The sequence below is a fragment of the Ochotona princeps genome, unplaced genomic scaffold, assembly GCF_030435755.1.
Source record: "Ochotona princeps isolate mOchPri1 unplaced genomic scaffold, mOchPri1.hap1 HAP1_SCAFFOLD_1443, whole genome shotgun sequence".
Lineage (NCBI taxonomy): Eukaryota > Metazoa > Chordata > Mammalia > Lagomorpha > Ochotonidae > Ochotona > Ochotona princeps.
The window spans coordinates 431-12,844 of NW_026697448.1; the positions used below are offsets into that span (position 1 = coordinate 431).

General features: G+C 49.6%; 1 protein-coding gene across 1 annotated transcript in view; it reads right to left on the minus strand.

Annotated features, from left to right (window-relative positions):
* Positions 1 to 4,382: 4,382 nt before the first annotated feature.
* Positions 4,383 to 12,414, minus strand: part of LOC131478957 (staphylococcal nuclease domain-containing protein 1-like) — a 28,090-nt gene continuing 20,058 nt past the window's right edge. The window contains 3 exon segments of the mRNA XM_058659640.1: positions 4,383 to 4,413; positions 7,789 to 7,984; positions 10,723 to 10,875. Coding sequence (XP_058515623.1) covers positions 4,383 to 4,413; positions 7,789 to 7,984; positions 10,723 to 10,875 — 380 coding nt within the window.

Here is a 12,414-nt window from a genome sequence, read left to right on the forward strand (position 1 = left end):
GGCCTCAAGCACTGTGGCCAGGTCTCTACAGCAAGTAGGATTTCAATAGATAAGCCTAGACAGTGAATTTTGTACGTCGAGATCCATAGATGTCGCACCCGCCTTTCCGTATCCTTCAGTTCCCCTACTCGAAAAACGCTGGCGTGGCTGTTTAAGAAGAGGGGCACTCCAGTTTTGAGGCGCATATATTGTTCCCAACGGTGTACTGGACACACACGTAGGAAATATCATCCGACACGGTCCCGCAAGGACGGCGCTCCTTGGTTGCGCACACTCTGCGACGCACGACCAGCTTCGCCCCTAGTACTGTTTTCCACTAGCGTTCACGCTGATATGATGCCCTATGCGTACAGTAGATAAAGTAAGGGGGTTAATGTTCCGGGTTTAACCACAGTGAGTGGGCCCGTGTCATGTTCATGCTCGCCGCACGCAATGGTGCTTGATGACAGCCTCTAAATCTGCGGTTCCAGTACAGGGCGGACAAATAGGTTTGAGAAGCTGCCATTGTGCCCGCAAAAGGTAATCGCATCAATTCGTGCTTGACAGTTGCTGGTCTTGGACTATTGCGACGGTTTCGCTGCAAATACAACCGCTCACACTAGGAGTGCTTTTAGTTGTCTTCCTGACTTTCACACAACGTGGAGGGGTGCCTGAAACCCGTTTGCTGTGTAAGCTAGGTAGCATCTGCGTATGCACTGATGCTGTGTCTCCTTGTACGCAACAAAAGACACGTATGCGGAGTGTTGTAAAACAAAACTCAGCCAGACAGCCGGCTGCCGCGTTATATATGATACGCAGCTAGTTAGTGACATGCTCCCCTCTCATAATGGGAGAAATTCGGGTAGCCTCGGTGGCTTCTATCCCCTTTGAAGGTACCGCGCAAAGGCCCGTCAGTGGCAGATTGATACAGTAGTCTCGGTGGACCGTACACACCAGGCGTACCCTGAGTAAGCTTGACCCTCAGCCGCTCGTGCAGGTCGCTGCAGGCTCACAGGCTTTTCGGTGCACTCCTCGGAAGAATTGTCCAGGCTCTTCACAGAAGGCGTCAGAAAGTGGCTTGTCTGTGCGGGTGTGCTTTCGGATGACCGTGCTGATTCACGTATACACTTCGGAGTTTACGAGGTAGGACTCACCTCAAACTCATATTGACCTGCAGGGCGTCCCCGTTAGGAGAAACCAACACGAGTGAGGCAAGGTTCAGCAGACAAACGTCTAGCCCGCTCGTGTCTGGCAAGGAGGCATACAAAAAAGAGTAGGAGTGATCATATATGAATCAAAGCACAAGGTTCCTGCGCATGGTCTGAGTTATAAGCTTCACGCAGCATAGTAATCATGCCTCACCTACACGCAGTCCCCAGGCGTGCTTCCGACTGGATGTCCTCTGGCTACGCGCGTAACTACCACCTAGGCGTGAGTCGAGCAAGGCAACAGGCAATGCAGCGCATATCCCCCAATCACGAGTGGACACAGAGGTAGTGTGCTGTCGAGCAACGCGTTACACTGTCTCTATGCATGTGTTATGATCCACCCAGCGCGTATACGGCAACACTTGACTAAGAATTGAGCTGATTGTTGGCTTCGTCCACCTCACGAGTCGATTTTCGTGCTCGGCTGCGGTGCACTTCGCAACGAAGTGAATTAAGTTTCTGAATATAGAGTCCGACGATTGACACGACAAATGTGTATATACCACAGAGGGAGCATATAGAACAGCGCGTAGGAGGATCTGGCAAAAACGATACCAGCGGCAGCTGTCAGCAGTATCTACTTTACCAAAGGAGATACATTGTATAACGTTACTGGTTCTTGCTACACTTGAGGGAACAAGGAGCCTCAGTTATTCAGTTAGATTTGTATAGCTTTACAAATGCTGGCCCACGCTGTTGTGTGCTGGTCAGAAAAGGGTGTGGATGCTCACAGGACTGTTCACAAAGTCCATTCGCCAGCGCCTGTCACTAAACTGACATCAGGGAAGGCGCCATTGTAAAGGATCTTCGTGGAGTTCTCATACAAAGATAGCTTCTAGGGGTCAATAGGTCGTGCTGAAAATAGATGAACTGGAGTGGCCAGTTATGCGTTCGCCACAGCCGGGTCTCAAAGTGTGGTCGTTTTGCCTTCGTCCTCTATCTGCGTCAATCTGTGCCAGAGGCTAAGAAGTTTGAATACACTCCAGGAACGGACACCATGTACGCCACATAATGCTTAAGACAGTAGGGAGGGCACTTATGACACCTATCTCCTTGCAAGAATCCTGCATTTGACTCCTGCTAAAGCTGCCTTGCAACCAGCGCACACGTTCCAGTGCTGCTGCGGAAGACCATTCACAGGCTCTGCTGATCACCCTCTGTTGATCAGGCATACACCGGTTAACGACCTTCGCGGAACGTAGCGCACTGAAACACAATGCTTCAGGTCTCAGATAACGTAGTGAAGCGTACCCTTTGCGGTCATCATAAACGCAGGCGCGTGCTGTGTATCTGCCTTGATATGCCGTGCAAGTGAGAGTGTGTCTGAGACTCCCGAGCAAGCGGAGCTCTATACGGGAGCCTTCTGCTGGAACTGATCTGTCGATGAAGAGATGAAGCTATGACACCTTCGCCACTCCTTGCTAAAAAGAGCCCATTTTGTGCCTCTTTCCTCAAAGCGTGGCCCACCTCTGAACGGAACGGTTGCTGTTGCTGTGCACAGGTAGCTTCAGTGCCTGCGCCGTATGTAATTAATTGGTTTTCAAGAGGTGCTCGCGCTAAGCGGAGTCACTCGTTTCCGTGCACGGATGATTTACTACCGTCCCGCCTAGCCGTCGTTGAAACCCTGCAGCTGCGCGCAAAAAACTATGCTCTGATTCCATAAAGATGTACCAGCGGCGCATCCTGAGGATTAAACACGCTTTCGAAAGCCTCAGGACTTTTTGAGCAGGAAAGAAACCAGCAGCACTGGTCACGATCGTCATGCTTCCTATGGCACTACCTCAGTAGCTTAACAGAGTATTCTACGCATCGAAGCGTATGAAGTTAAAGGAAGGCAAAGCAAGGAAAAGAAGCCGATATCAGAGATGAAAGATTCTTCACCAGGTAGCCCTACTGCATTCATGGTGACTGTTTCGACTGTACGAGAAACCGCACGTCCTCCCGCATTCACACGCATTAGCCCTCCTACAGAGTAAGTTATCGCACAACAGGCGGTGCCGAAGGCCCACACGCTGAAGCTAGCACCGATCTGTGCACACCGGTATGCATATTCTGCCGGCGTCGACTAGACAAACTCCTTCGCATTGTGTGGTCCTGTATTAGTATTGTGGCCAGGCCGTGGTGGCTGCTAGTACTACCGTTACACGGCTACAAGGTTGCTCAGTGTTCGTATGTCAGGCTGGCAGAAGTACGGGTGCTCCACCATGACGGAACCGCGCTTCGCATAAGGAAGTTGGAGATGATAGAGTGCAAAAAAGTCGGATCTCACTGCATTCACGTAACTACTGCGGTACTCAAGGGAAAAGCTGGACGAATCGAGCATCGCACCACGGGGAATGCAACCTTGGGGGGGGTTTTTTGAACCTTTACTACCACTGCGAAACGAGATGAAACGAGATGAGCTATGACTTCTTGCGAGGCAGCTTGCGATTGAAAAGCGGAAACGTAGGTGGTGAAATTACAGCGGACGGGTAGCCGTGCGGGGTGCTGCTGCGGGTAATGAACCGCTGATGGAACGGTGCTTCAGGTGATTTGGTTGACCATCTGAGGGTCTACCCGAGTCTATTACAGGCGACGTATTTTCCCATAATGCACTGTCCATCACTTGCATCCAGGCCGCAGGAGACATTTTTGGCTGTGTCAGGCGAATCGACCGCAGCACCCAGCACACGACTCATGTTGTAATTGGCTGTCTCCTTATCTAGAATATGACAAAGGTATGAGTATATCTCATCGACCTTGAGCACTCCGTCTCGATTCGCGTCTATAAGCTTGAAAATGAGGTAGTTACAAAGCCGGTGTGGCTCTGCTTTCCGCAGTCCGTGGCGTATCCTTCCGTACAAAAGAGCGAAGTCGGCAAAGCTCAGGCGCCCGTCTGCATCCTCGTCCACCTCCCAAAGCCACTCTTGCACCTGAGCACGGGCGCAGGGGTCGTGCGGAGAAATTATACCGTCCCTGACAGCACTGCGCTGCAAATCGGAGACTGTAAGCCAGCCATCTCCGTCATGGTCGACTTCTGCAAAGACAGCACGAATCGGCGCCAGTTCTTGAGGTGTCAGCAGCCGCTCCATTTCTCTCCGAGCTGAGACACCTAGTCTACCAGTAGTGCGTCCTGGCGCAGATGTCACAGACGAAGTAAGCGACAGCCCACGCATGGCGGAAGGTTACAGTCCAGTCTTCTGAGGAGAAAAAAGCTTATGCGAAGTCGACGCCGTGGCTACCACCACTAGCGGATACAATCAACAGAAAGACCGTCCTCGCACTACATCAGTGTAGCAGTGACTCAAAGAGCCGAGGAGGCACCACTCAGGTTCAGGGAAACCGATCGAGCGTAATACTGGTAGTATTTCTACGGGATGTTTGGTATCCGGCCTACAACGACTTTGGCTGTGAAAGGCCACTGCACACGAGTACATTGCTGCCACTTGAATCCCTAGACATCAGACTTACACAGGCACCCAGGAAGAGTCTTTCTGTCCTAGGGGATGACCCGGACAGTGTGCTGCGCGATATTCAAAGGCTGCATTTGCGAGCTCACAACACACGTTCAATCGAATAGAGGGAAGTGCGCAATGTACTACATTCGGACAGCTGCCGCCCCAAGAAACCCGCAAGGGTTCGCACTCAGTAGGTGTGCTCTTGCAAGTATCGTGCAAATAATTTTCACTGCGTGGGAATAATTAGTCAAATGTAATGCAGCCACACCTGGGGGTAGCGATATATACACACTCCGTGGACCGTAGAACTGCCAGCTCAACTGGAGGAAAACTCGCACTCAACACGGAGCAAAGGTCGCCTCGGCATGTACACACGCCCGCACTAGCCATATCAACGCCGTCAGCAAATGTTCGATAGAGCCTTCACCATAGAATTCCTCATTCCTTAGGCTCCGTTGACCCCCGCTGAAATGTGCGAGGGAGCTCTTCACGGCCGCAACGGATTATAATTTCGATGCAGTACGGCTGTGTGAAAAAACTCTCCTGCGCTTTGTGTCTCGTGTTCGAGGAGACAACATTCATGTGGAGCCCACTTTCGAGGGACCGCCCCTGTAAGAGGTGAACGGGCGGGGCCGCCGCTGATGGGGCTGTGGGTGTTCTTCCACGACTGTTAGCTGTCTCCCGGAAGGCGAATGGTTAGTGAAAAACGGCTGAGATTCTTTGGACAAACCAGATACTGCTGATAAGAGACCGAGTGCAGAGACGTCCTCTCTTTCAGGCCGGTGTTACGTAGTTCAGTATTACAGTACTCACGCTGACGAGACGGTGCCATTGCACTCTGGCAGATCAGCGCATCCTTCCGGGAAAAGCGCCTCGTTCTAGTGACGCCTTAACTACACCATCAAAGCTGCTCTGACGACAGATGCAGCTCTTCTGACCCCTTCTATGACTGGTTCTTGTGGCTTAGGCGTCCGCCGCAGCTGAAGCATCACGTAAGTCTTGCATGCCGATGGCACCGCATGAACCTCAAGCCAGAACAAGCCCGTTGATCTCAACGCAAGGCTCGATACGCATCGACGGCGGCAAGCACAATTCAGGAGCTTTTCAGATACAATAGCCCTGTGTTACACACTGTGGTACTGCGTGCAATTTAGGTGTGTCCCTGCACTCTGCCCGAAACCTTCCAACTGGGAACGCATCTCTAAAGGCGGCGCCCGATCTCCTAAGACCGAGCTGCACAATGGCGCGTAATGCCCATATTAATATTTGCGTGGTGTCTGTCGGGAATGTAGGAAACACTGGATTTGTAAAAATATCGTGTATGTCTTAGCTTGTTGCCCCGAAGTCTCCTCAGTAGCTCCGCGGCCGCCTCAAGCAAACACCGGTCTGCCTTCCGAGATCCTGTGATGTCTTGTTTGGGCGCCAGTCACGCGTTACGACATGAGCATTCGCAAGACAGTTGGGCCCGCAAGTGAGCCGCTGCAAATCACGAAAGGTGAAGCGTACTCCGTGTGTCACCTTCACCTCTCCTTCATCTTTGCGCCTCCCACGCACACACTACCAAAAGCGAGTCGATTCGCAAGGTAGCCACACACTAGGTGCGTCCTAGGATTCTGGGATTCCAGGATAGCCCGGTGTACTTCATGTGGCGCTGAGAAACAGCCTTTTTTTTATCTAACCACGTAATATTAGCTAAAAGAAGCTGCCTACGAAGGAAACGTACAATACACACTGCGTATAACGGATTCACAGCGCCCATAGCACCGTGCAACTAATATTTCACCTGAACGTCAGATGCCACTCAAACCCGTATGTTCTTGAGACCAGAAACTTGGTTGCAGTGTCAATCGCAAAACTTTAACGATGCTGGTAGTTCCTGCTGTGCAATTTCGGTCTACCCTCGCCCTTAGTGGAACTGCGTCAGATCGCATCCGCCACACGAGAGACCCTTCGATGGACATTTCACTCAGTGGCGCCACTCATATCAGCTTAGCGCAAATTTGCGTCTGAGCTGCCACACCCACCTGTAGTGTGCATTTGAGCATGGCTGACTTCTCACTGAAGAGATGCGTACGGAAGAACAACAATAGTAATTGAATGCCGCCAATCCACATTCGCGAACACTGGGTTATGAACGTGACGACGTCACTCTGCAGCGAACGAGCGCACGCCCAGCCCCGCCACGCAGCTCCGTCCCGTTTTCTCCGTCTATTGTATCGTACGACTGTTCCTTTGATTAGTCTTAGTTTCGACTCTTGTGGACCGTCGCTTTGAAAGCGCGATCATCTTTCGAGCATGATAGTCTTTCAGTAGTAATTCCATTCACCACGAGAACGCTTGCTGCGATCTAGGATCTGCGCGTCAGTCGGCTGTACGAGCACATACATGGCATTTCAATAGAAGTACTGCCTGAGCGCGCTCCGCCACAAGAGAGTCTGCCCGTCTTACGAAGTAGGGTATCTGGTGAGGTACACGTAACCGCCTCCTCTCGTTATGTTCGCATACACTGCGTATATCGCCGCAGTGGCCGCAGCGCATCCGTGATATCACCTGCGACTAGCAAACTGATATTCTAACACATACTTAGATCGAGGTACAATCGCCACAGACTAAATTCGAAAAATGGTGCACGTCATATTTTTCACTGCGTGGCAACTCGGCGGAGCATTGCATTCTTCCCAATCGTATGTGTGCATGCACGCATCTTTCGTGATTTTACAAAAAGCTCTTGCGTGAGAAAGTAAACGCTCCTGGACTCCAGAATTACAGCACGACATAACTCTAGTATCACCTGTTCAGCACCCAGCACCTCGTTGTTGGGCAAATGTAAAAGCACGCCGTCTCCACAGGATCGAGCAGGTGTTGCGAATGCATGTACGGATAAGCATACGCTTGGATACAAACGTATGTGATGGACAGAGAGCTCAATGTGTAGTACAGCGCCGCCCGCTAGACTGTGCATCCCAGCAGTCGCCGTACGAGACTGACAAGTTGATTGCGATGATAGCATCATTGAGGGACGGAAATGCAGTCTTCCGTCACTACGAATCTGCACCTGGTGTGGGTGCGTATACACACGGAGATACAGAAACACGACCTAGGAGGAGTCATATCTGGCTCCTTGAGATGCCACCACAAGAAAAGTACGAGACAACATAACTTACGGCTTGCCCTTGAGCGACGTATAATTATCTTCTTCATCATCGGCGCCGCAGTCGCCATAGCGCCAAACATTGATATGTGCTTTCCTAGCAGCCTGCTCTTCCAATTGCAACCGGTGGAAAATCCTTGTTTTGGACTTTTTATCTAAGCGCGCAAGGCCTTGTCGCACCATTTTCTCATTGATGGTCACTCCTGCTTCTGCAAACACCCACAAGAATACGTAGATCGAACCAGTGTAAGATGCAAGAGCAATACAAGGGTACTAAGGCGAAACTAGTAGAACAAATTGGCCGCCGGCCTTCACATGTGTGTGGCAAGCAGTTCCACAGTCCCACATTCAATGTCTGCGCGTACAACATATTATCTTCGCTGGGATGTCGTGTACGTGCCATAGGTGACAAGAGACACGCTACAGCGAACGAGCTTAAGTTCTTGACAGCCTGAAACAAAACAAAGGATGGGAATACTGGAAATGTACAAGTGCCTTACGGCCCTACACACTTTTGCACCAGAACGTGCATCTGCGCAGACAAAACCAAAGCGCACCGGGAAAACGCCTATACTGCATATGAAAACACACACACGCTCGTGAGGAGCTTTTGGACGCTTTGGTATTATGTAAACCAAACACATTCCAGCATCCCCAGTAACCCTCACTGCGTTCCTACCTGACAATGGACGCACTTAATCATCGTCAAACGTAGACGTAGCAGTCGTGCAACACTGATACGCCGACATCTTCCCTACTGGTAGAGTCGCTATAACCTTCCCGACTACTCTCGCAGATTCGGCAGGGCTCATGCATAGCTTTAAAGGAATTCTAGATACTACGAATGCTGTACGTATGCACGAATACCCTATACGCATATACAGGTATACTTGGCGGGAAAAAGGAAAAACTTGATATAGCGCCCGCCCAGCCCAGCAGCCCATGGTATCGCCCGATCTCCCCGCTCTTCCCGGAGAGTTGTTGTCACTTGCAGTGACAACCTGCAGATGAGTCGGGCGTTATACACCATTACGTATCTACAGCAGGGGAGAGAATCTCTGACGACTGCCTGCATACATCTATGTGAATATACGTTTTAAGGTGCGGGCGGTTGTATGCCACTATACACCAGAGGAGGATCGTAAGAAAATTTCTGACGACTGCCTATGTACATCTAGATGAGTATATTTCTTGATGCAATTGTTCGTACACAAACGTCATCTATGTACATCTAGATGAATATATTTCTTGATGCAATTGTACGTACACAAACGTCATATTCACAGCATATAATGTTGCCCTTTAGGCAAATGGCGACTTCCTCTGTAAGTGTGCACAGAGAAGCACAGCTAGAGTTGAACAGCTTTTCTTCAAAATCTGCTTCTGGTAAACATTTCTCTAGGCCCCTCTTGTTTGACCGCTTGCCCGATATCAGTATTCATCAATCGTGCATGCAGGAGCAAAGAGACGACATTGCGACGGGGATACAAAGACGCTTCCCACACTACGTCGACCACCACCGCCTCACAATGTTTACTCGAAAACTGCCTCTCGATGGGCTACTGCTGCTGCTGCTAATGGTGTTTCTATCGGAGAGACACTAGGTCCAGCACAATCCTTTCCTCGAGATGTGTGCTCGAGCGGCTGACTCCACACCTTGCTAGGCGGGAGAAAACAGGTCACACTTAAATCACAATTTAAGCTTCAGCACGCGCTCACCTCTGTGCTGGATTCTCACTATCATTAATCCTAAAGGTTAACGTGAAGGCAATTACTAGCAGACCCAAGGGCACACAGAAACGCATACAGACATCCTCACACAAAAACACACATACAGTAGAGTTTAAAAAAAAACGCACGATATCAACCACCTGATATATTAGGTTGCGTACGTCTGACAGGGAGAAAAGTGCGCGTCGGTCCTGTGCATACTAAAGGGGTTGAAGCGAGAATAGATATATGCAAGTTTTTGTAATTGCTGTTTCCACTGTATTGCTTCGAGAAAAACATGACTGCTGCAATCAGCACTCAGCAAAAATGATCATGTTTATATAGCCTCTACTTCGTGGCCCGCCCGCTATTTCTCGACTGAGTAGCTAGCTATCGACACAACTGCAAAATTTTCGCGCGGAAGTTGAGTTTCATACTGATATCAAGAGAATGAGACAACGTAGAACAAAAACAGTCGCCCCACACGGAATCTCAACTGCGGAAGCTGAACAGAGGCTAGGGCCCTCACTCTCCGCCGTTGTCTCTATACTGTGATTTCAGGCTCAGAGAATTAGAGGAAAGCTGACACGAAGAAAAAAAAGAAGGCGCGGGGAAATGAATATCAAGTGTACACATACTACCACCTCGCACTACAGGTCCTGACACCAGGTCCCTTCAACACACGTTGCCTGCTATTGTATTGCGTGTGCTATATAATGAGCAGTGATTATACTGCATAATAGCAGTAACTATGACACCGTGTCTATCTACTGTTCTCAATCACGGGTAACGCAAGTCACTCACACCTCAATAGCTGCTGAAGAGAGTATACATACTGGGTGAAGCCGGTCAGTACTACGTATGACGCCTGAAACACTGTGTGTGACGGGGACACCCTCGCGCACGCACATTTATTCCTAGTATTTGCATGGCGTGAATTCTGTCACTACTATTAAACGTAGTGTTCCCCCCCAAATGATATTTGTACTGCGTGACACCAATCATTATTACAAGAATATCTCCATATATTGTATGTATATCTGTGTATGCTGTGTATCACTAGCTCCTAAGCACAGTATTCTCCTAACACTCTGTATACTGCGCGTGACAGGGGTCGCTATATTACATGCGATAATAGCGAATACTCTTTTTCACTGCGTAGCAGTAACCACTAGTACACACGTCGTTTGGTGAGTTCTTCTATCGAGGAAGTATTTAAAAGGGCAGCACGACGTACTTGCGGAGCCAGACGTTTCCTGCGGGGTAAGAATTACATGCCGGCGCCTCTGCGTGTCAATTTTCTCGACGGTGCAACAAAACACCAACTCGTGCGTCAAACTCTCAAAAAAAGAAGCTGCCTCAACGTCCATCTCCGGCGGGGGTAACAGTCCTGCTCGTACCAGCGCATAACCACATTCATACATAGAACGATACTTTGGAAAAGCGGCATATCTATCTAACATACACCTAAGCAGAGAGACTCCAGTGTTGAGTTGGAGACCCCTTCTGAGACAGGCAGCCGAGGAACACTGCATGCAATATTGCAGAGAGAACACATGTAAACAGGATATGTACTTGTACGTACAAATAATAGAAGAGGCCGCACCAAGACACAGATCTGAAAAGCGTGAACTCTTCTTCGTGGGTGTCTCATACGAGAAAGCAAGGGCGAATACACGCCGATAAAAATACTAGTGTGTGTGGGTTTGCTGGTAAGAAGGCGGCGCGTAGATCTACGTCGAAACAACTAAGTTCCATATGGGCGTACGTATGAAGTAGCTACTGCTTCTAGACGTACACAAAGTAGAAGCCTGTCTCCCACATATTATAGATACATCAGCACTTTCGCGCATTTCTTTTCTTGCTGTCATTATGTACAATCATCAATCAGAATTAACAGTGGATTATATATGTAATATTTTTCATTTGTACCCCCAAACTCCGTGTGTAATGTGTATCAAGATACGCGAACTCTGATTCATAACTGAGAACGCTCCTCTGCTGTCCACCAGATCTCGTGATGTGACGTAGAATCCATACATATACTCCCAAACGCTAAGCAGGGGTATTTTCGCAGAGGCGGCACATGTTATAGACAACTTCTCTCAGCATTGATCCACACTCACAAATGAAAATTAAACTGATGTCTCTGTGTGTGTGTGGGCACTGCACCCCCAAGCCGAACATCACCACAAATAGAGAAGTATTTTATTTGTACGTAGTAAGCAGTCTCATTATGAAGCAAAACACCTTCTTCCCTTCAACTGCGTGGGTGGCGTGTACGTCCCCCGCTCCCCCAAACGACAAGTGCACGGTCACGTAGTACTCGCAGTCACTTGTCATGTATGTGGTGGAAGGGGGCGACGTTCTCTTCATGTAAGCTGTCTCATGCCCTATGTACAAGTGTACGTACGTATGCAGCTACATGCGTTTGCTCTTCCCGTCGCTACGATAACCGAAGCCTGACTATGCCACTTGCCATACAAGTGTTCATATACGCACTAGACGGACCACCAGCTATAGGCGTGTGCTCCAAAAAGTATAATATTCATGACGTGCTTCGAGCCTCAGTGCTGCCCCTGCTGCACAAACTGTAAGTCTCTCCCTCTGTGTGTGTGTGTGTGTGTCGCGGAACGCAACATATAACAACGCACGTGTATGCGATGTCTGCATGCAGACACATGCATGCAGACACTTTAGTGTTATCACACGGGTAAGAGTTCAGCTCAGCACCCTGAAAGACCAATGCGACCTCTCCGTTAGAGTGACCCACACTCCACATATAATGAAGTAGCCCTTCCCGTATAAAACAGGGCACCCCCTTCACCCCCCCTAAGGTATGATGATACAAACTTACAATCCCTCCCCCCTTACATGATCGTACAGTCATATACAGACGTCCCCGCGCGCTGTACCATACATATACGTG